The sequence below is a fragment of the Amphibalanus amphitrite genome, unplaced genomic scaffold (genome assembly GCF_019059575.1).
Source record: "Amphibalanus amphitrite isolate SeventyFive unplaced genomic scaffold, NRLGWU_Aamphi_draft 000348F_arrow, whole genome shotgun sequence".
In the NCBI taxonomy this organism is placed as follows: domain Eukaryota; kingdom Metazoa; phylum Arthropoda; class Thecostraca; order Balanomorpha; family Balanidae; genus Amphibalanus; species Amphibalanus amphitrite.
The window spans coordinates 341,639-366,814 of record NW_024881843.1 but is presented as its reverse complement, the minus strand read 5'-3'; the positions used below and the strand labels follow the sequence as shown (position 1 = coordinate 366,814).

The following is a 25,176-nucleotide window of genomic DNA, read 5'->3' as shown; positions in this document are numbered from 1 at the left end:
CAACAAACACTCACATTTGACACCAGACACACTTCCCGTAATGCGCATCGTATCACTGATTGGGATTGACTTTTCATCATTGCTTACTGGGTCCGATCGGCGACCCCGTGTGAACGACCGGACCCTGGGTCGTTTCCCTGCTGTCGTTCTGGGCACACTTTGGCGATGTGACCTTCACCGCCACACACAAAACATCGACAGCGATTCAGACGGCACCGGTTACGGACATGACCGGCGCGGCCACAACAGTGACACGTCACTGAAGCAGCGGCGTCACCTCTCGGACGCTGGACACGGTTGGGACGGTTTGACACGGTTGGGTTCATCTGGGCCTGGTGCGTCACTGCAGCCAGGCGGGCCTCAAGCTCAGAGACACGTTTGTTCAGAGCATCGACAACAGACGGTTCCGACTCAAGAACACGGACTGGTTTCACAGATGACTGAGGGCCTGGAGCACGCTGGTCGGGAGACACAGCGGAAGCAAGCGGGGATGCTGCAGCACCGATTGTTACTCGTGAACACTGAATGTTGCGCACCTTTGTGACGGCAGAGTCAAAGGAAGAAATGCCATCGGCAATTACGGCAGTGTAATACTCCTGCGGAAGCGTAGCGAGGAAGTGACTGAACAGGAGAGGAGTGAGGTCGTCTACGGTAGGGAAGGCCAGCTTCATCAGCTTTTTGAAACGAATGACGAATGCATCCAGGGGCTCCTCTGCACTGTAGCGCAAGTTCCGAAGCGCCAAATGGTGGTCAGTCACCGACGCCTTGGTAAAGGCCGACTGTAGCCCCTCAACCACACCAGAAAATGAACCAAGCTGGGACGCAGGCAGCCCATCGTACGCATCGCGAGCAATGCCAGTCAAAGTCAGTGGCAAAACGTCAAGTTTGCGTCGCTCATCCCACCCCTGAATCCGAGCATAGCGGTCATAATCCTCCAAATACCGGCGCACAGATCCATCCCCATTAAAACGCGGCAAAGAAACAAAAGACGACATCGCAATGTCAGCGGGGTCACGCACTGTGGGTCTAACAGCCATCTCAGAACCAGAATCCAGATCAGGTGGCTTTACATCATCCGGCATCGTAATGAAATGCACAAACACACGGAAAAAATACGGAAAATGGGTACGACTGGGAAAGGATAGGATACAGTCAAATGATCGTTTCTCACATATGAAAGGACCAGGAAAAATAAAGGCACCTACACACGAAAGGATAGTACACGGAAAGGATGTAACTTTTTACTTTTCTTGAGATAAAAAAAATAGCGTTATAACTTTTCTTCCAAAAAAAAAACGACGATCAACGATGAGCCACAGCGGTGAAGAAATCAGCGAAAGTTCAGTTCAGTGAGGCAGTGAACGAGGCCTCAGTCACTCGACAAATTTCACAGAAACTGCGCGACTCACTGCCACTGTGCAGTCATTGTCCGGAGCCGAGACAGTTTTTACGAGCGACATTTGGAATATGCGCACACAGGTCATGGAGCAGCGTGTCACCAACCTCAACGGACGAAAGCTCGAAGTTGACCTGTCTCATGGCGCAGTCTCGCAGATGTTGCAGTGCAGACGGTGTGGTAGCTGGCCACCGCAGCTGTGGTAGTCTCATCTGGCTTCATCATAGCCAGCAAGCAAGCCAGCTCAATCTTCACTGTCTAGCAGTCGCCACGCATCAAGCGGGCCAAAATGTCAGTGCAAAAGGCACAGAAAATAATCGGCTTTACTTTTTCTCACTTTGTAGCGGCGCTCAAAAGGCATGGTCTTGCGATAGACACGCACCGCTGCCACCAATGTAATCTGTGGTTGGGTCTTAGGTCCGAAAGCCGATATTTAAAATCACATGTTTGCTATATTGGGTAAACAATAACTCAAAACAGGCACAAGCCCGGCCGGCCCCTGCTCTGCCGACTCTCTCCTCTGAGCCCTGGTCAGCTGTCGCTGCCCAAGCGGGGAGCGGGGTGGCGTTGCCCTAGCAACAGTTGCTAGGAGACGGCCGACGGCCTCCTCCCGCGGACGGATGCGGGCGGCGAAACTCAGCCGTCTATATATAGACCATATGCAAAGGTACTTTTTTGGCATTGGCCTGCCTTTACTTGCTTGATGTAGTCAACTCTAGTCTGATCACTGCTACCGTACCGGCATCCTGGAAACATGCATATGTCACACCCATCCCTAAAGGGAAAGTAACTAAAGGTCCGGCAGACACTAGGCCCATTTCGATATTGCCCGCCATTTTAAAGTTAACTGAGTGTGTAGTGCAACAACAGCTCACTCACAGAGTACCTGCACAGGCACCAATTATTGGCTGACTCCCAGCATGGTTACAGGCGACGATACTCCACCGAGACAGCACTACATGCTGTGATTGGCACTGCTCTTCAATCAATGGACGAAGGCAAAATTTCGCTACTACAGGGTGTCCCAGAAGTCTTGAAGCTTTTTTATTTTTGTCGTGTGACCTTGCTATGCCACCGATTAAGGCGAATCATGCCTCAAACGAAAGAGAATGAACTGAAATTTTGTATTTTAATGCGTAGAGCACCACTTTAGTCAGGTGGCCCCCGTTGTGAGTCGCACAAGAACGAGCGCGAGAGATCACGTCTTTTGCTGCCGCCAAGATCTCTCGGTTTGCGAAACACAGGTGTCGCCATGCCCGTTTCTTGTCAGCTTCAGAGTCTTATTCCCTGAAGCGAGCGACATAATATTAGCGACATATATTTGCGACGGGTTGATATTTGTTTTAGCACCATAATAATGCGACGAATCAAAGGATTACAACGGGCTGTTGCTTAGCGCGCTCAAGCAGCTGAGCCTTATTTTCGTAATGGATGCGTGCAAACATGTCAGGAGACTTTCTTTCTGATCAGTAAATCATTATGTTGCTAATGTTTTCTCGGAGATCCAATACTCTGTTTCCTGGCTCGCTTCATGAAATAAGGCCCTAAAGCTGACCAGAAACGGGCATGGCGACACCGGTGTTTCGCAAACCGGGAGATCTTGGCGGCAGCGAAGAACGTGATCTCTCGTGCTCAATCTTGTGCGACTCACAACGGGGGCCATCTGACTTAAGTGGTGCTCTAGGCATGAAAATACAAAACTTCAGTTCATTCTCTTTCGTTTGAGGCGTCATTTGCCTTAATCAGTAGCATAGTAAGGTCACACGACAAATATAAAAAAGCTTCAAGACTTCTGGGACACCCTGTAGTTTTATTAGATCTGTCAAAATGTTTCGACGTAGTGCCACATTCAAAGCTTCTTGAGAAACTCTTCCTCTATGGTATAGACACCGCGCGGTTTCGCAGCTACTTAGAGGGACACACACAGCAGGTGCAGATGCCGGCAGGGGAACGGGCTGCAGATTCCCGGGTGCTGGGCGCGTGCCGGTAGCAGCCGGTCAGCTGTCAGAGACTAGGACCGTGCCCATAGGCGTTTTCCAGGGCGGTGCGCTTTCGTGTATTCTGTATCTGTTGTATGCTAACGACCTTTGCCTGAGTGTTGATGAGGAAGTCAGCATTATACAATATGCTGATGATACGCAGGTTCTTATCAGTGGCACGAAGCAAGAACTGCCCAGTATCATTAGGCGTATGGAAAGTACACGCGTCCCTTTTCCACTGGTTCTGTTCCAATGGCATGAAGGTTAATGCAAACAAAGCGCACATGATTGTTCTGGGAACGCCATCGATGCTCCGGGGCTTGCCTCTTGTCACAGTAAGGTTTAACCCTCGCCCTGGCAGCCGGCAGGGCATTTTTCATAACACGGCCTGGCAGGGGGGGGGGGGGGGGTCGATGCGACCCCCCTCGCGATTGGCTCCTATGGCACCTAGAAACACCAAATTTGGTAGGTAGGTGGGCCCCCTGAAGTTCTCGCCCCTGTGCAAATGTGGTTGCTCTAGGTCAATATTTAGGGGGTTTTGGGGGGTATAAATGTAAAAATTTCGCTAAAAACAGGTCAAAAGTTTTTCGCTGATAACTTTTGATCAAATTAAGATAGAGCAAAAAGAAAAGCACCAGTGAACTCAGCACGTCAAGAAGCGTCGAATGGTATGCATTTTAGCCTGCTTAGGTGTACTTTAAGTTTTTCTTAAATTTTAAGTAAACCTTAATTAATTAATTAAGTTCAAGTTAACCAAATTGTATCATATCGCATATCATTCGATTTGGCTGATCATAAGGAACACAATGACACCATTTTTTAAGCTCTAGCGTCATTATGTGCCAAGTTATTGGCAAAAACGTCATTTGACCTCAGTTGACCTCATTTGACCTGACCCATGGATAAGTACACCAAACAAAGAAGCACCAAGTGACCTGCTGTTAAGTACTGTGGTTTCAAAGCGCAAAAGTGATAGAACAAAGCGGATATCTCCAGTATTTTCCGAATTTAGTATTTTCCCATAGGCTGAACATTACGACGTAATGACCTCTAACTGACCTCAGGTCAGTGACCTCAAAAACCCGAACTATATGTTATACAACTCGGTGAACTTAGCACACCCTGAAAGTTTGAAGGAAATCAGTCAAAAACTGTGAGTTGGACAGGTGCAAAAAGAAAATTGAAATATGACCATGACTTTGTACCGGTTTTTCTGACCTGGTGACCTAACCCAAGGTCACCCGGACCTGAAATTTTCAGGTCATATGTAAAAAGGTTGCCCCATAGGCTGTGCCAAATTTGGCGGCGCTGCGCACCGCCGTTTTTACGCTATTTTCGAAAAACCTTAGGGGGGTCGCATCGACCCCCCCTGCCAGGGCGAGGGTTAACGGTACTACTGTCACTGAGTGGCGCGCGGTAAAGAATCTAGGTCTCACTATCGACAGATCGCTGAACTTCCAGGCACACATCGACGCCATGATCAGAAAATGTACAGGTATTCTTATCTCAATCAGTCATGCTCGTCATGTCCTTCCCGGTAAAGCACTTTAAGTCATAGTAGAATCACTTGTACTATCCATAATGCGATATTGCATGTCCATCTACGGCTCTTGCGGAGCCACGCAAGTGCGAAGGATACAGAAAATTGTTAACTTCTGTGCGCGTGTCGTGACCGGTAGGCGGCGCAACGATCATGTCTCCGATGCCATTGAGCTCCTCGGATGGTTCACGGCTGAGCAGCTTATTGACTACCATACATTGTGTGCTGTGCGTCGTGTCATCGACATCGTGTATGGAGAGCCAGCACACCTATACAGTACCATAGGCCCACGGGCAGCTGAGACTCACCAGCACGACACGCGCCGCGCTGGAAACCGCATGCTGCCGCGCATACGCACCGAGTACGGCCGGCGAAGACTGTGTTACCGTGGCGTCAGACTGCTGAACGAGCACCGTCTGGATCTCACCGCTGCCAGTTTCCGATCAGCCATGCGGGAGGTCGTAAGAGCCAATCATGAGTGTGGAAAAGTATTAGGTCGGTTGTGGCTGGTAAGAAAGACGGACCTAGTGTTCAACCTGATGTATCGGCTGACGTTTTAAATTCTTTTTTCGTTTCTGTGGGTCCCCGCGTTGCTACAGAGATCCGTGACCAAAATCCAGTTGTTGAGCAAATTGGCCGTTTGCCGCGTGTCGTAACCGGTAGATTTAAGCCCAGACCTATCTCTCTCGGTGAACTCGGTCACACAGTTTTCAATATGCGCAATTCTGCCGCCTGTGCGTCTGATGGCGTCTGCATTCGCATGCTGAAAACTGCTTTCCCATCTATCGGTGACGTTATCCTTCACATCATTAACACCTGCATCTCAAGGTCCGATATCCCCTTTCATTGGAAACACTCTATAGTTCACCCCATCTTCAAGTCTGGAGACCCATCTGATCCCACTAATTTTCGACCTATCTCCTTAGTACCTGTCATTATGAAGGTGGTCGAGCGAGTCATTCACAAAGAGCTCTATCGCTATCTCCCAAAACCATCTTCTGGCCAATACCCAGCACGGTTTCCGACCCCGGCACTCAACTGAGACGGCACTTCTGTCCGTCAGTGACCAAATCCTGGCCGTCACCGATAGGGGCGATGTCTCTATGCTATGCCTTATTGATTTAAGCAAATGTTTTGATGTCATCAACCATGAGTTATTACTCGCTAAATTGGCAATGCTCGGCATAGAGACATCCTGGTTCGCCGCTTATCTCCAGGGTCACACACAGAGTGTGTCATTGAAGGACGAGTCCGGTCGCCGGGTATTATCACAACCTCTCCCCAACTCTATGGGCGTCTTTCAAGGCTCGGCACTTGGTCCCTTACTCTTCACGGTATTTTCCAATGATCTATCACTTTATTCTGAGGATGCAGCAGTCTTCCAGTACGCTGATGATACTCAATTGTTGGTGAGTGGCCCTTTAAACGACCTTAGGGGACTCATCTCGCGCTTGGAAGCGTCACTGGCGTCTCTCGACCATTGGTTCAGTGCAAATGCTCTAAAAGTAAACACTGCTAAAACTCAGCTCATGGTTTTCGGCAGTCGGCAAAATTTGAGAAGCATACCTGCTTTCACCGTTTCTTTTCGCGACACCAAACTAGTGCCATGCAAGCAGGTGGGCAACCTGGGCGTTATCTTCGACGGCACCCTGTCCTGGGACGCGCATGTGTCCGAGCTCAGTCGCCGGTGCACGGGTCTCCTAATTGGCCTCTCCCATGTCCGCCACTATCTCCCCGACGGTGTCACCAAGACACTATTGGTGGCTCTCGTCATGTCACGGATCCAGTACTGTCTCTCCGTATTTGGTAATGGTAGCCAAAAGAACTTCGATCGCATTCAGAAAATTCTTAACTTTGCCGCTAGAGTCATTTTCGGTCGCCGTAAATTTGATCATGTCTCCCATCTCCGGGACCAACTCGGCTGGATGGCACCTAAAACAATAGCTGAATACCATACCCTTATCACGGCGCACAAGGCCATCCAGAGAGGTGAACCCGAGGAGATTGCGACCCTATTTTCCAAAAATTCCCAAACACGAGCAAGGTCTACCCGCCAAGACCACCTCTTCCACTTACCGCGACCCCGACTAGAGACCGGAAAACGTAGATTCGCCTACCGTGCCGCGGCGCTCCTAAATACTCTCCCCCTCGAGCTAACGCAGTTGCCTCCAGCCAGATTTGCCCGTGCTGTAAAAAAGGGGCTTAAGCCTAGCCAGAGTAGCCATAGTAGCTAGCCTCATGACTCTTGGACTATGAAAGGCAAACGAGTCTGTGTGTATAGTTACGAACGCGGCTTCGTGCGGGTTACACCAAGTATGTGTGTGTTCGGCGTTCGCGTTGTGTATTTCGTATCCGTAAGTGTGTGCGTTTTCTTGTGTAGGTATTTCTTGTGTTATCTTTTGCCAGCTCGGAATCTGAGTGTAATCGCCACGCCGATTGTGGATTGCTCTTGATTGTCAATACATACATACATACATACTGTTTGTGCATTCTTTCTTAGGAAGGAATGTATGTTTTTACGTGCGTATGTGCAGCGTATGTGTGCGTGAGGTATTGTTAGCTGAGTTAGTGATTGCTTGTCCTACACCATCACTGTCGCCGTTTTATTGATTGACATGAAAGAGTGAAAAGCCTCGTTTTGCGTGGATCTTTTTTCAAATAAACTGAAACTGATGGGCAACACTACCACCTCACAATAGGTGGAGTAATTATAACTGATCCGGTCAACAAGAAAAAACTACCAGGGTAGAGTTCATAAAAGATTTATTGTGATCAGGGCTATAGCCCTGATCACACCGACTGCTATAGCAGTCGGTAGGCCAACAGAAGTCGCAGACCGTGATGACCGTTATAACTGTGGGATCAACGGACGAAAGGTGTAACAAATCCGGCACATAACCATTAACCAATCGCCGCAGTGGGAGTAACACACGAAAGAGGGAAGAGATCATGTCGGTTACTCAGGAACTGAACCCAAACTCACGAGCACCGCAGCTCGCGCACTCGTTTAAATGACAATTCAGACGACCACGTTGTCTGAAGTCCTTTATCGGTCGCCTCGGTCACGCACAAGTTCGGTCGTCGACCCGCACCAGCCTAAGGAGGTACAAAGGAGTGAGAGTGTGACGTCAGCGAAGGAGGTGACGTCATCAACTCGGTGCGGGTGCCCTATGGTTCCAAGTATCGCAGTGTGCAGCCGTCGACTGAGACGCGCACATCTGCACAATCTGCTCTTCCCAGCTCTGCACCGTCTACCGGTAAAGTTTGCAGGGTTCACGCGCATGGCGCGTCATAGCCCAGTTGGCTTGTGTGTAACTGAGTGGGTTTTCCCACGTTGATAATGGGTTTTTCCCACGATAGAGGCAATGGGAGAGGGCGCCCTTGCACGCGCGTACGGTCGATGTATATGACACTCCAGCTTGAGCTATATGTTAGTCAGTGTGTTATCGTCTCCCTTGTGAAACCCGGGCTAATTGCGGGCTCATCGGGTCACCGTACGCTGCGCTGCGGGCTGTCATGCATCCTGAAATGAAGGTTCTTTGGGGCGGCCAGCCGGCCAGCACCCCATTTTAACGCCTCCCAACATGGCGTCGTTTTGCCGTCGCGGCCGCTATTTCTCCCTCGTCGCCACGGGCCGGCCCACGTGGCTGGTAGCTGCCGGGGCTCCCGCCGTGTCCTGTGTGTTGGTTGGCCGGGCCTCGCCGGTCCGTTGTCACACTCCCGCTGATTGGCTGACGGGCGTTACGTCATTCTGGTGGCTCCGACAAACAGCCTGACGTCACCTCGCGGCTGTCCCCACCCCTGGGGGAGGGGCGCAGGTCCCTGCGTCCCTTAGCGGGTCGGCCTGCTCCACGCTTGCCCCGCCCTACTGCCGACGTCATCGGTGACGTAACACGCCCGTGGACAACTGCTCGGCTCCTCGACCTAGTAATGGTTTGTAGATGCGTGGTGTAGTGGCTGGGGCACCCGCCTCGTGTTCCAAAGGTCTGCGGTTCGAAACTAGCCGCCCACGGGTCTTTTGCGGCGCGGTGGTAAGTTGGCGGGCTCGTATATTAGAGAGCTCCGTTTCGAGCCCCCTCGGCGGCGGTTTTAGCGCTATATGCGCGGATCTCTCCGTTGCACGTCACTGGGCAGTGGGCGTAAAAATGCCCAAAGGCGAGGTTGCCTTACTTCGACTGCGGATAGTGGCATATTATCCTCTGGGACGTAGTCGCCTGATATTAATTACGTGACTGGCCTATCGTGCCTCGAGGCGGGGTCGCCTCCGATTGAGTGCGCAGCCGGGGGGGGGGGGGGGCGAGGTCGCCCGTCGTACTGTCGCATGGATTGGCTTAAATTGCCGGAGGCGAGGTCGCCTCGTAATACGGTGCCTGGTACGCCAAGGAGGCGTGGTCGCCTCCACGTATGTTCGGAGGCGAGGTCGCCCTCCTACCGCCCTCATAATGAGTGCACAGCTGAAAACGGCACGGGGCGAGGTCGGCCCATACTGTCTGCATGCCGCAGTCACCCATCATACTGTCACGTGAATTAGCCTTAATTGCCGGAGGCGAGGTCGCCTCTAAATATTGTGACTGGTATGACAAGGAGGCGTGGTCGCCTACACGTGTGTTCGGAGGCGTGGTCGCCCTATTAACGCCCTCATAATGGGTGCACAGCTGAAAACAGCGCGGGGCGAGGTCGGCCCATACTGTCTGCATGCCGAAGTCACCCGTCATACTGTCACGTGAATTAGCCTTAATTGCCGGAGGCGAGGTCACCTCTAAATTTTGTGCCTGGTATGACAAGGAGGCGTGGTCGCCTACAAGTATGTTCCGAGGCGTGGTCGCCCTCTTAATGCATTGCATCACCTTTAGTCAGCGGCGGCGCCGACACGGCGGCTGCTGCGGGCAGCCGGCCGCGGTGCCGTCGACCGGTGATCCACGGCACATGATGTTTGTCACACACCGTGTACGAAGTCGTTCTCATTTTGCTGGTGTTCACATCACCTTAGTCAGCGGCGGCGCCGACACGGCGGCTGCTGCGGGCAGCCGGCCGCGGTGCCGTACACTTGAATGGTTCGCGGTTTAATGCCAACGTTGCACTCCGTTCCTTTCTCGCGCCTGCGACTTAACTCCGTCGTCTCGTGGTTCGGTGGGGTGGTGGGCATGGGTCACCTCACCAAAAACCGGCCTGGATAAATACAGTCCCAAAATCACAGTCCGGTTTTTGCGAGCACGAGAGCGACGGATAAATGACAATTCAGACGACCACGTTGTCTGAAGTCCTTTATCGGTCGCCTCGGTCACGCACAAGTTCGGTCGTCGACCCGCACCAGCCTAAGGAGGTACAAAGGAGTGAGAGTGTGACGTCAGCGAAGGAGGTGACGTCATCAACTCGGTGCGGGTGCCCTATGGTTCCAAGTATCGCAGTGTGCAGCCGTCGACTGAGACGCGCACATCTGCACAATCCCACCGCCAACCCTAGTCGCCGCCTCGTCACGGGTTGTGGTCAACATACCGTCATATATATGTCTGTACATTTACATTGCGTAGTCATGGACACTGGACATGTAATGTGTCGTCATCCACTGTCAATGTGCATAGTGCCTGTCGGACTGTAACGCATATGTGGGGCATGGGTCACCTCACCAAAAACCGGCCTGGATAAATACAGTCCCAAAATCACAGTCCGGTTTTTGCGAGCACGAGAGCGACGGATAAATACTATCAGACATGCTGATTAAGCCGCGCCGGGCCGGGGGTGTAATGAACACCCCCCCCCCCCTGCGGTTTTTCGCTGATATATCAAAAACGGCGGTGCCATTTGTTCGTGCATCTTTTTCGCACATGTTGTGAAAATTTCAGACACAGGTCGCCTTAGGTCAGGCACCAGGTCACGCCAAGTGACCTCACCTAAAAAAATAAAAATAAGAATGCTCGTCATAGCTACACCGACTGATCGATTGCCTTGAAACTTTCAGCGATTGATAAGAGCAACATTATCTATGAAATGTTAATCTGGGAATTTTGATATCGGTGACCTAAGGTCAGGTCAATTTTGCGGCCTCTCCAATATCAGTCAATGGGAGAAAATTGAAAAGCGTCTGTTTCGCACGAACGCCATTCTAGACACTCTCAAACATCGAGATGTAGGTAAAATTGACACACTGAACCGGAAAATGGCAACTGTGACCCCTCGTTATGTCCCCGAGGTCATCTCAGGTCACAAACAGAATCTAACAGTTTTTCGCTAATTACTTCTGATAGAGGCATGCTAGAGCGCTGAAAACGCCTTAGATGTGTTCGGCTCGACGTTGTGGATCGACTGATATGCAACATGACCTTTTCCGGTCAGGTCATGACCTTGACCTGAGATCAAATTTTCAAGTTGACCTTTCAAGGTCAAATTATTCATTCGACGCGTCTCGACGAGAGGAACACGATGCTGGCAAAAGTAATGTCATGGCTCTTTTGAGTCAAAAGTAATTGCCGAAAAAACGCTTTTCGTAAAAACGGTTATTTTTTAGTTTTGACCCTCTGGAGGCTAAACTGTTAACCTGAGGTCAAATCTGAGAACAATATTCAGAAAGGTCTGTAAAAGGGCTATCGAATGCGCTTTTCTGCGGCGGTGTAGCTCTATCGGTTCCCGAGATAGCCGTCGGCAGTTTCCAAAATGTTGAAATAGTCAACAATTTACCTTTGGTGACCACTGGTGACCTGACCTTTGACCTGACCCAAAAAATGACCAAACTGTTTTCGTCCTTCGTTAGGCGGCACGGGCGGACATCGATAGCAGCGCCTCTATCGGTCACTAGGGAAAGCTGGGCTGTAGGCGACGAAAGACCGGCTGAGTTGTCACACGCTGAATAGGTTTATAGCCATCCATCTTGTGAAAAAGTTGAACTTTTGCCTTTAATATTTCTACACGCAATTTTAGAAGTGTCTTCACATGGATTACAAAGCCGTTTAGATTATTGTATTCACTTCAAGCCTTCCCTATTGTTCTTGATGATGCGGGAACTATTTCTAATTAGTGTTTCTAGCTTAGTAAAAGAACATACTGTGCAAACGATGAAAAAAAGCATAAATGGATTATTTTAAATGCAATTTTCTCTAACAATTAATGGTAAATTCTCTACATATCAAGGAAAAGGTGCATGCTAACTGATAATTTAAAGTTCTTGGGGCCAGTTGTTTTCTTCTTTTCTTACGTCGCCCCAATGGCCGCGAATACACTTGTGATAACGCCTATCGTATTTTGGACATTCTTTTTATTGTCGCTTACCGCAAGTCGCTACGTGGCCCAGGAGCCGAGTTAGAAGTGGGGGGGGGGGGTGTAACATTGTCAGCCGCTGTAGGCCATATGTCAGATCTTGTACGACCGAGGCGACCCCTACTCGGAGTCGTCGACTGCGCCGGCCGCCGCCGGGCAGTCAGTCTCAGTCTCAGTCTTGGTCGGTCTTAGTCTTGGTCCGTCTCTGCCGAGTCTCGGCAGCCCACCGACGATTCACGCTCGGTCACTCGCTATGTGACCCAGTCTCTCTTGCTCTCGGTCACTCTCCTGGACTGTCTCTATCTCTCTATCTCTCGTCTGTCTCGAGTCAAGAAATACAGTGAGGTGCCGAACTGAACTCTTTTTATCAAGAAGATTCCACGGCGAACATTTTAATTTGTTACAGGGGGCTGTTCAGACACCCCCCCCCCCGGCCCGGCGCAGAATCTCGGATCACCGGCCCGACGCGGGTTAAGTGACCCAATCACACACTGTCTCACTGTCTAACCAGTGCCAGTAGTGCCTATCGAAGAGATATAAGTGAGACTCACTTCGTCCCGTATTGTGAGTGGTCGTGCGTGCAGGCAATGTGGCTATCAAGCACAGTGGTCAGCCTCGGTGTCAATTACAGCACAATCTCAGCTATCAGACACAGTAGTCAGCCTCGGTGTCAATTACAGCACAACCTCAGCTATCAGACACAGTAGTCAGCCTCGGTGTCAATTACAGCACAACCTCAGCTATCAGACACAGTAGTCAGCCTCGGTGTCAATTACAGCACAACCTCAGCTATCAGACACAGTAGTCAGCCTCGGTGTCAATTACAGCACAACCTCAGCTATCAGACACAGTAGTCAGCCTCGGTGTCAATTACAGCACAACCTCAGCTATCAGACACAGTAGTCAGCCTCGGTGTCAATTACAGCACAATCTCAGCTATCAGACACAGTAGTCAGCCTCGGTGTCAATTACAGCACAACCTCAGCTATCAGACACAGTAGTCAGCCTCGGTGTCAATTACAGCACAACCTCAGCTATCAGACACAGTAGTCAGCCTCGGTGTCAATTACAGCACAATCTCAGCTATCAGACACAGTAGTCAGCCTCGGTGTCAATTACAGCACAATCTCAGCTATCAGAGGCAAGGCACACATATGCGGCACCTGAAAGATAAATGCCACTAAAAAACAAATCAGTATATGTTAATGCGGTTCGCCGCTGGGGGCGGGAACAGCTTGCTTTCGTTGCCTTGTCGCCATGACGTCTGAGTTGCGGTCGCATGCTGTGTTGCAGGCCGGGTGAAGATCCAAATCACAGTCACTCAAGAGACCAGCTTCATCGTGCTCCATTCGCGCAACATGACCATCACCAAGAGGGAGCTGCACACGTCCGATGACTCGGTCAACGTCTCCATCACGCGCCTGCTGCTCTACCCGGAGCGCGACCAGGTGCGCCACCCCGACCTGCTCTCTCTCTCCCTCTCTCTCTCTCTCTCTCTCTCTCCCTCTCTCTCTCTCTCTCTCTCTCCCTCTCTCTCTCTCTCTCTCCCTCTCTCTCTCTCTCTCTCTCTCTCTCTCTCTCTCTCTCTCTCCGTCTCTCCGTCTCTCTCTCTCTCTCTCTCTCTCTCTCTCTCTCTCTCTCTCTCTCTCTCTCTCTCTCTCTCTCTCTCTCTCCCTCTCTCTCTCTCTCTCCGTCTCTCCGTCTCTCTCTCTCTCTCTCTCTCTCTCTCTCTCTCTCTCTCTCTCTCTCTCTCTCTCTCTCTCTCTCTCTCTCTCTCTCTCTCTCTCTCTCTCTCTCTCTTTGTGAGGCCGGCTCCCAGTAGCGGTGGAACACCTTCAATAAAGGGGGGGCACTGCCGACTTTTGGTCCCATTCTCCATAGGGCTAATGTTAAAATACCAAAATCAAAGGAAGGGCACGGCCACGGTGCCTCGGTGCCCTCCCCGTTCCGCCGCCTATGCCGGCTCCCCTCCCATCCCCCGACCTGCTCTCTCTGTGAGGCCGGCTCCCCTCCCATCCCCCGAACCGCTGTGTCTGTGACGTCATCGCGCCGTGGTTTTCTTTGTTCCTCCTGTGTGGCTGGCCATTGTGGCCGGCAAACCGTCAGTTCCATGTTGAGCTGCTAACTATCTGGGTAGTAAATGCACCAACATCCATCATCAATAGTTTTAATCAAAGCAGTGTCGCGCACAGGGGCCCGGGAACAATTTTCAAGTGGGGGGGGGGGCGAGCCTAAAATACCTGACATGATGCATATGAAACAGTGGCGTAGCGAGGGGTCTAAGGGGATACGTACCCCCCCCCCTCCGGGTTCAAAGGGACCCTCGGGTCCGAGGGGCCCTGCGGCGCCGGCGCCGGGATCAGCCCGGGTGACCTACGCCCGAATCGCCTATTCCATCGAATGTCTACGCCCGGGTGACCTACGCCCGGCTGACCTACGCCCGAATCGCCTACTCCATCGAATGTCTACGCCCGGGTGACCTACGCCCGGCTGACCTACGCCCGAATAGCCTACTCCATCGAATGTCTACGCCCGGCTGACCTACGCCCGGCTAACCTACGCCCGAATCGCCTACTCCATCGAATGTCTACGCCCGGCTGACCTACGCCCGGCTGACCTACGCCCGAATCGCCTACTCCATCGAATGTCTACGCCCGGGTGACCTACGCCCGGCTGACCTACGCCCGAATCGCCTACTCCATCGAATGTCTACGCCCGGATGACCTACGCCCGGCTGACCTACGCCCGAATCGCCTACTCCATCGAATGTCTACGCCCGGGTGACCTACGCCCGGCTGACCTACGCCCGAATCGCCTATTCCATCGAATGTCTACTAGCGTACGGCCTGCCCGTGTTCGTGGAGCAGTCCCTGCTGTATTATCGAGTAAGGATTTACCCATTCACTACGCCGGCTGACTGGCGGCCCCATCCTTTGTTTGCTCTATTGTCGTCCGTCGCCCGTCGCGGCGGTGCCCAGGCCCGGGGGTCGCCTGGCGCAGCGGGGGGTAGCGTCCCGCCCCGCGGCCCCTGGCGCGGCGAGAGGTAACATGCCGCGGCGCACGGCACGGCGGGCCGCCGCCGCCGCCGCCGAGGGAGTGGACGCTGACAAGGATGAGGGCCGTGGGCCCGTGGCATCACCTGGGTTTGTATGGATTTTTGTCCATTTGGCCTGCTGGCTTAACACGCGCAGTGGAAGGGTTGCGAGTACTACGCCCAGTGGAAGGGGGGGGGGCGGATGTCGCCCCCCCTAAGATCTCAGCTCCCACTGGAGCTAGAAAGACGAAATTTGGAGGGTAGGTGGGGGCCATGGGGAACTCTGTTGTGTGTGAATTTCATGACCCTAGGTCAATATCTTCAAGGTCAAATGAGGTCAAATGTGGTCAAATCTGCCATATTAGCAACTTTTTTGCGTTTACATGCCGATAACTCAAAAAGTTACCAGCCGATTTTCTTCAATCTTTCACTATACGAAAGAACAGACATTTGTGAGTATGAATGGTGAATTTCTAGATAATCCAACAATAAATATGGCAGTTAGAAGCCTGCTAACGGTAAGATGTCGCCGGCTGAAGCGGGATCGGCCGACGCGGGAAACGCGGCAATCACAATTTTGTGTTTACACACTCATAACTTAAGTTGTTACTGGCCGATTTCCAAAATTCTTTGACCATGTGATTGCCTGTACATTTCGCAGTCTTCTCACCGAATTTGACGCGAATCTAATGTAATCAGCGGTAAGGAGCGCGATGTAAAGACGGAACCGTCCCGCCCCGGCACAGTCTACAATTCAGGCGGCGCGTAACGGCTAGCGCCGGCCGCCGCGCCGCCGCGCCGCCGCGGCGGCAGGATGTTTGACTTTACACCGCTATTACTAGAAAAGTTGTGAACCGATTTTCTTACCTCTTGCATGAGAAGATCCGCAATTCAATTCTGGACAGGTAGCCGAAATTTCACATTGATATTATGCTTGCGGCGCGAGTTATTGGCGAAAAACAGGAGGGGTGGGCGAAATCCGCCCCCCTTCCACTGCGCGTGTTAAGTCACCGATTACATTAAAAGGACAAGTGAAAATGAACCCCTGCACGAATTAGTGTCTTTGCCAACGGCTAACTTCAATTGCAGGAGGGTGAGGAGGGGTCGAAAGAACCACCCAGTGATTCATCCCTTGATTGAGCTATAGGGAAAGCGGGTTTGGCGAGTGGAAGCCAATGAAATAAATTTTTATTGTCCTAAGAACAACTTGAACAGCCTTGACTTTTCCAACAACTTGACAAGAGTCATTGCCATAGAGTGCATCAAGTTTCAAGTTGAACATATTTTTTTTTTTTGAAAAATGTGAAGTAAAGCCTTGCTTCCCCGTCAAGTGACGGTGTATTCAAATAACCCGACCGTTGGGTAACTTGAACAGTCTTTCTTTGCACGCCATGAAATAGTTATCTGGCTATCACCGATGTTGTTTGGTGTATAAACAAATAGGCACAACAGCTCTAACATAGGTACCTTATTGAAGAAAGATTAAAACAACAACAAAAATAACCGTTGCAGAATATCAATATCTGCTTGCTGCACACCAGCCAGTTGACAGAGTTTGGCTTCTCTCGTCAGTTGACAGATCGTCTATATCTCCGTTCGGTAAAACCTATCACAACCTTACCACATCTGTTAGAGTGGTGCCAATTGGATTTTGTACCTTCAGAATTCCGATTTTGTCCTATGCCCAAATCGGAATTTGGTTGGACAAAGGCAGCATGCTTTGGACAATATTTGTCAATTACTTGCAACACTTCAGCATTTTTATAAAGTAATCGTGCACACCAGTAAAAACGCCTTTTGGGGCGACCAACGGAGTGAGCGGGAGGGTGGGCCTTGCACGTGCGAAATTGCGAGGGGGTACCACCAAATAACTTGTGCACTGCACCCCAAGACCTACTAACCGGTCCCTAGTGATGTGACAAATTTGAGCGCAATCGGCCAAGCCGTTCTCGAGATCTGGAAGCGGCACCCTGCATGTGCGCACGTGCCAACTGGGTCCCAACTGACTTTTGCACGGCACCCTACCAACTGCTCCCTAACCGTGTACCAAATTTGAGCGCAATCGGTCCAGCCGTCTTCGAGATCTGGAATCGACCCCTGCGCGTGCGCACGTGTAACAGCACCCCAAATCTGGCACATGGATATGCATGGCTTAGTGGGTGCCTACCTACATGCTAACTTTCAGCTCAATCTTTCGGTAAAAATATTTTCGGGTCATGTCAGGTCACCGAGCTATGACCTCACAATAGGTAAAACCTCCGACTCTTTTTGACAAAATCGTACATCTGGCGTAACTGGACGCGATCCCATCGACCAGAACGAAATCATTCTGTGACTTATGTCAGATTTTGACAGGACATGAAACATTACATCGTATATTGACCTTTCTAAGGTCAACAAAGGTCATTGACCTCGCATGTCTGTGTTTAGTAGGGTTTCTTGAGGTCCTGAATCCGAATCTGTGGTTCAATCTTCATCTAAATGCTTTCAAAATTGTTCCTCGATCTTTACAAGGTCACCTCAGGTCAATTAGGACAGTCCTCGCCAGCGGCGGGTGTGACTCTCGTGTTCCCGGGGACTATGTCACGCCAGTAATGACTGAACTGCAGTGAACTATGCATCATTTTGTTGCTAATTCATTGAGAAACACGGTCGTGAAAGTTTCATGTTGATATCTTTTATAGATTTGCCATTATTGGCTAAATAGCTTGGAAAATTTTAGCTTTTCCCCGTAATTTGATCGTTGACTAGCCAAAACGGAGTCAAATATTGACCTAGGATAAAAATATAGGTATCACCAGTCGCGAATACTCGTAAAGAGCAATCGACTTGTCTTTGTTGGGAAGCGCTACGACGCTTAGTTTCGAAACGCCAGGAGGTCGGATCACCCCCCCCCCCCCCCCCAGGCCGCGTTACGAAAAATGCCCTGCCAGGGCGAGGGTTATAATAGCACGATCTAGGCGTCCAAAAAAGGGGTGTGATATTGATACGCAACGTAGCATTTGATGAGCGGCTTGGTAATAGTTAGATTGTCCTGGAGTGACTCAATTCAGTTAAGTTCTGGAACACTTGCAAGCTATTAAAAAGATATCTAGGCGCGTCCAGTGAATGTTGGAAGGTATTGGAAAGTAATTACATGGAAAGTATGGAAAGTGTACACACAGCGAATATTTTCTACTCAGATCATGACGTTAAGTGTGTAAAATAACAAATGCAATAGCGATTGAAATGAACATTTTTTGTAGGTTCACAAGTGAACAAGAGGTGCCAGGTGGATCATAGGTGGACCCCGGAAAAGAAAGGGAGATCGATTTCACCTGCCAACTTCGGTACCCTAACGCCATCTATGAATTTTCAAATTAATTTGAGTAATTTTATCACGCATTTTGTAACATAATTAGACTATTGCCAACACGTTTTCGTGATATCACCAACGAAGAAGCCGATTTATGTTGCATTTTGTGTGCTTCCTAATTCGATTACCTGTATCCGCCTTTTATTTTTCGAAATGGTTATATTTATGATTCATGTTAATATTTGGTTCATTCTGCATCGATCGGCAGTAATTATTTCAAAATTGGTTAACCCGGCAGGCGGTGGGCCTCCCAGCCACCTTCCGCGCGGTGGGGGGGGGCATTTTTTGCCCCCCTCGTATCTCCGAAACTACTGGACGGATCCGGAAAATTCAAACGGCGTTCGATAGCCCTGTCAAATTTGTTGAAGGAAACCAAATTTCATTGACCTCGGGGTCACCGATGACGTCACAGGTCAGGTCAAAGATAAAATGTTTCACCGTTCACGGGGCCTCTAGGGAAAGTGCTATAACACCGAGTAAAACGCATTTTGTCGAAAATCAGCGATAAGCCGTCAGTTGTCTAGTACATACGTTGCTATTAGAGGTCACTGGTCATACCAGGTCAGCTCACAGGTCAGGTCACCAAAGGTCACCAAGGGTCACCACATGAACCCAACTTTACTAAAGTTGTGGGATGCATGTTTTATGGCCAGTTTTTCATACCCAACTCAATGGTATTGGTTATAAGACCATCAGGTACGGTTTAGGTCACTTTCTGGTGGAGGTCAGGTCAAAAGAGGTCAGATTTCAAATTTGATATTTTTGCATAAAATGGGTATCGGTTCGATGCAGCTCGTCAAGGGGAGTCTAATGGTGGTCTTTGTTTTGCGCTACGAGGTCTAGAATTGCTAAAAATTGAGTTTGAAAATTTGACGTCATCAATTTTGAACAGTTTTTTCGCTATAACTTGGCCAAAAAATAGGTATTGATCTCAAAGTTGGTATGTAGATAGAAGGCGGTAGGGGCTATCACATATATTCCGTTTTTTTCGAAATTCAAAAAACTTTTTGGATTTGTCGGCTATTATATTCAAAAATATATTTTTTGATTTTTGGGGTCAAAATCCAAAAAATTCGAAAAACCGAAATAGCAGTTTTGTAGCCCTCTTAATTCCACACCTTTTATGTTCAAAACATTTTTCTGTATCTCTAAAGCTGTAGGCCTGACAGCTCTTCCCGCGAAACCTTTTTTGGGTCGAAAATGGCAAAAATGACGTCACTCTGACGTCATTAGCGGCCAACCTATCATAGCCTTTGGAAAAAATTTTTGGTCACCATGTGCGCTAGCTACTCCCGGGAGGGTAGGGGAGAGTGGGGCAAAGCGGCCACCCGGGGCAAAGCGGCCACCCATCGTTTTAGCCCTTCATAGCTGGCGTCAGTTCCAATTTATGGTTTCCAATTATACTTCTCTCCACGGTCGTTCAAATGACCCAGACCGGGGCCCATCACCATTGTTCTGTGAAACACGGAAAAGCATTTCTTGCCAGGTTACCAACTATGTTTACAATTTTTAAATGTTATGTTATTCCATAACCGTTTAAAATTTTTATAAGCAATCTTGTCCATGCATTGCATGGTTATCGTACATGTATTCTACCAATTTTAATGTTTTTTACCCCACTAATAGCTAAGCTGGAATATTTTTGTCTCGGAAGGTATTCGCGGGGCAAAGTGGCCGGGGCAAAGTGGCCACCCCCCAATTGGCCATAAGTTGCTTCCATCTGGATAAAAAACATTATTTATATTCAAATGTGTCGTCATGCATTCATCTTGGCCACTTCTCAGTTGCACGAGTTACCAAATAATGCAAATAAATGTTTATTGTCATGAAAATCCTTTTTTTGTTTACATACAGGTGGAAGATGATAAAGTAAACATCCATCCTCGCTTAACCTTGTCACCATCAAATACCCTAGTCGTACACGAGGCAATTATTTTGTTTCTCATATCGGGACTCGAGAAGACGCCGGTGGCCGCTTTGCCCCAGGGTATGGGGCAAAGTGGCCAATATGCATAGGTTCAAAGTTTTGTCAATATCCTTCATATGTGAACGCCTTTGGAAATAAAAGCCTGGAAGGTTAACCCTCGCCGGACCTATTGGTTTTCTACATACGCGCCGGCCGAGGGGAGGGGGGTGAGCGGGTACGACCCCCCTCGCCGTTTCGCCCCTGGTGGAGCTAGCGCGTGGCAGAAAAAAGAGCGTGTGTGCCGTTACGAGGCGCAGAGATTGGTACCCGATTTTAAGGTCCTAGGTCAACCGGCGACCTCTGAGGTCAGGTCAAGTGCCCCAAGGTACGGTTCAGTTTTTGGCGAATAACTTCGCAAAAAACGGTCGCAGAGCCACGATTTTGGCAGCATCGTGTTCGCCTCGCTCAGGCGCGTCGAATGATATACTTTTTATTTGGGTCAGGTCAACTTAGGGTGTTGCCCTCAGGTCACGGTCAGTTCAGCGCCCCCAGGTCACGAAGTTGGTCGAAAGAGGTCATGTCGCATATCATTCGATTCGGCAGGTCTTCCTGAGTTCATTGGTGGCTTTCCTGGCTCGCTAGCTCAATTTGATCGGGAGTGATTGACGAAAAACTAAAATGGCCTTGATGACGTTGTAAATGACGTCACGCAAGGTCAACATTGCAAAAGTGACGCATGTAACCTTGCAAGGAGTACGTCAAATCACGATTCTGTGTGCTTGAGATAGTTGGAGATCGTTCCCGGCGCCAGAATAGCAGTTTTCATTTTTCCCCATTGACTTTTAATGGGGAAGTCACGAAAATGACCTAACCTCATATGACCTTTAGGAAAAATCCGAGATATACAAGTTGTGAGACTCGTTATGGATACTAGACCCTGCAAGTTTCATTTCCCTGTGAGTTTCCTCTGGGAGGGCGTTGTGAAGTTGCGACATCTGAAGACGGTGCAGAGGTTCACTTATAACGTCATAGGTCAGTGACCTGACGTGACTCGAAAATGCCGTTGGTGTCGAAAGATCTGGCTTGAATCAAAGGTTAGGTATGCCAAGTTTCAGCTTTCCATCGCCAGTGTGTTAGGAGCTATCGCGGAAAAACCCTAGGGGGGGGGGGGGCGGCACCCGTCGTCCCCCCATCGGCCGGCGAGGGTTAATTGAGTACCTTATTGCTTCGTTTGTGTATGTGCATGTAGAACATTTACCTCTTGAATGATACACCATAAACTGCGTTTGAATTTCAGTTATTTTTGGGTAGGTATATGTATAATTTATGCTAGCGGCTGCAAAACGCCAACAGTTATAGGTGCGATGAAAGAGACACCTCAGTGAGCTGGTCATAAAGTCGCCTGAGACAGTGTCCCTTACGATCCGAGATATAGCTACCTGCAAGTTGAGAAGATGCTTCTTCCTGCAAGTTTCATTTCTCTGCAAAAGATAACTTCGCACTGATGGCCTTCGGATTTTTTTTTTTTTTTTTTTACCAAGTAGGGGCTTCCTTACAACGTGACCGTCATTAGAAAGGTAAATAGTATTCACTTAAAGCAGTGCTAAATGACAGACATACTGATAGATAAATGACCGACATCAGATATCGCGCTACAAACAATCACTGTAGAATTCACAAAACGCACTGATACCTGGCTCCGAAGACATCCATATACCTACCATTTTACATGCTAAAATGCTTTACAATCCAGAAGTGGCTATATTGCGATGCATTATTGCTAATTGGGGCAAATAGATGAGGAAAATGTTTAAAACATTCCTTTTGCAGTGGGGCTATATATTGCGCTAGGCAACCTTGCTTGCAAACGCTTAACCCTATTAGTGGCAGGGGGGTTGTTTTTATCCACCCCTCAGGTTTTTCGGGAATATCTCCGAAACCGCTGAAGCTACGATGCTGAAATTTTCTGACTTTTCCTAAAACTAAATTGGGCACATTCCCTGAAAATTTCAAGTTCATAACTTTACCAGGGGCGGCTCCAGAGCACTGGGAATTGGGGGGTCCTATTCGTGAAGCGAGTCATTTGGGCGAAGATCACGATGCTGCACCAGTTTTACGAACAGTGAATGAAAGGTATCATGTGATAACATATACAAAGTTATTGTGCATCCTCTTTTGACACGTTTTTGCTATAATAGGCGGATCCAGGCGTCCAAAAAGGGGGGGTATTTTTTACCTCCCAACATAGGTGCCCTGACACCGCCTATGCATGACCAATACAATTTTAGTCGTTCTCTCATAAGAAAATTGTAACATAACAAGACCATTGCCACCCTTTTTAGAAACAGTACCAACAAAAACCTTATTTACTATACTTTTTGTGTACCCCCAATCTCAATGATCTGTATCCGCCTATGATTTTTGAAAATGCATATTTTTAGGATCCATGTGAATTCCTGGTTCATTCTCTATCGATCGGCAAAAGTTGCGTTAAGATTGGTTCAGAAACCTGGCCGTGATAAGCAGTCTAAAATGTATCTGCAATTTGCCCGTTTTTACCCCCCTCTACCCCCCTATTGACATTTTTTAATTTTTTTTTTTAGAAATGTAGATCTCGTCGAGCGAAATCGAATGCCGTTTGAATTTTGAAAATCGGCCCGTTAGATCTCGAGATATCAAGGGGGGGGGGGGTCGTAAACAGCCCCCCCCCCCCTGCCACTAATAGGGGGTAGCCAGGAGCCTGCCACTAATAGGGTTAAGTATTGTTTGTTTTTGAAACGGTTCTTCGTCTAAACCTATTATCCGAAGGCCACGTTACTGACACTCATACGAAAACGGAACATTAAATGCATTTTCTATGCAAACGAAACTCATAATCAGGTGACAACCAAAGTATAGCGTCTTACCATACCCGTAATATAAAACACCCCGTTTCGAAATGTCTTGGAAAAGCTCATTCACGCTCGAATGCAGCATACCAGTGCTTTATGCATTATTCTGTTTAATGGTTGAAAGATAAGGTCTTTAAAATAGTATATGGCATAGTGCGTTATATAGGCTGTGAGTTTTGCACCGATGAACTTGTGACCATGGTTTGTACCTATGTATGTATGCATAACACTCCAATGTATGTACAGTCTGCTTTTCTTTTTGCTCTATCTTAGATCAAAAGTTATAAGCGAAAAACATTTGACCTATTTCAGCGAAATTTTTACATTTATATCCCCCAAAAACTCCCTAAATATTGACCTAGAGCAACCAAATTTGCACAGGGGTGAGAACTCCAAGGGGCCCACCTACCTACCAAATTTGGTGTTTCTAGGTGCCATAGGAGCCAAATGCCCTGCCAGGGCGAGGGTTAAAAGTACCGCGCAAAGTGACGGTGGATCCATCAACCCTGACCGAGGAAGGGCCTGCTATAATTTGAAAGTCACCGAACCAATTGACCTGGGGAATGGACGAGGATATCCATTGTTTCGGTGACTAGCAGTCCTTCCTCGGTCAGGCTTGATGGATCCACTGTTACTTTGCGCGGTACTTTTAAGACATACTGTGCAATGACGTAAGCTTTAAAACCTACCACGTGGAGGCTTGAGATCGTAAATAAATAAATAGAGATAAATACCTAATAGTATATGGTCAAATAACTAGTCTAGCGGTGACACACTTCCCCTCGCCGGTATTGGTGTTTTGACAGCCGCAAACGTATAAGGGCGGGGGAAGTCCGTTGGACCCCCTTGCCGTCTCACCCCTGATCGAGCTTCGCGAAACAACGAGCGTGTTTCCCGTGACAAGAGGAAGCCGATGATACCCAATTTTAAGGTCCTAGGTCATTGGTTGACCTTCCAAGCCAGGTCAATAGCCCAAAAGTCGGGAAAATCGAGACCAGTTAGGTCGTAAAGTGTGGCTGCTACGGGGTTATTCGGGGTTCTGATCACGAATATCATGTTAGTTTTTATCACAGATGATGTCTTCATGCTTTTAGGCCAGGTCGGGTCAGGTCAGTTCAGGTCAACCAGTAGTGGTTTTGCCGGGTATTCGTAGTAGGTGTCAACCGCCTCTGACAGCTTCGTAACATGTTACAATGGCACCAAAACTACTTCGTAAATGCTCATATGGTTGCTAAATTCGAATTAAGCTAAAAAAAACTAGCCTAGAAACATGTAAAAGTAAACCGAGCTCATTTAACCCGCGCGGGGCTGGGGTCTCCAGCCGAACGCGCGGGGCTGGGGGGGGGGGGGTAAATTTTACCCCCCCTGTTATCTCCCGAACTAATGGTCCGATTTGGAAAATTCAAACGCCAATCGAAAGCTCTCATCACGAACTACTAAAAACATGTACTTAATTTAAAGTTTAAGGTCAAGGTCAAGGTCAGGTCAAGGGTACAAATTGCAAGTTTCTACAGTATCGGCCTTGCACCGTAGTTGCCGAAGAATGGAGTCATGGACTGAGACTGATCGCCCAAAACGTGTTCTTAGGCTACCAAGACAATATTCGTTGCATATAATGTCATTCAGAGGTCAAGGTCAAGGTCAGGTCAGGTCAGGTCAGGTCACCAAAAAACAAAATATAGAAAAGGGCATGTGCGACACATGTTTTATGGGTCATTTTACTCATAGAATTCAATAGGCACACTCAATAAGTGATATGGACCACCTCTGGATGAATTTCAGGTCGAGGTCAGGTCAAGGTCAGGTCAAGTGAGGTCAAATTTT

At 49.0% G+C, this 25,176-nt stretch overlaps 1 protein-coding gene across 5 annotated transcripts in view; it reads left to right on the top strand.

Moving 5' to 3' along the window:
• Window positions 1-25,176, top strand: part of LOC122389206 (endoplasmic reticulum aminopeptidase 1-like) — a 415,829-nt gene that overhangs the window by 182,512 nt on the left and 208,141 nt on the right. For all 5 annotated transcript variants that reach the window (XM_043380990.1, XM_043380988.1, XM_043380986.1 and 2 more), the window contains one exon: window positions 13,460-13,614. In XM_043380990.1, coding sequence (XP_043236925.1) covers window positions 13,460-13,614 — 155 coding nt within the window. The remainder of the gene's footprint in view (window positions 1-13,459; window positions 13,615-25,176) is intronic.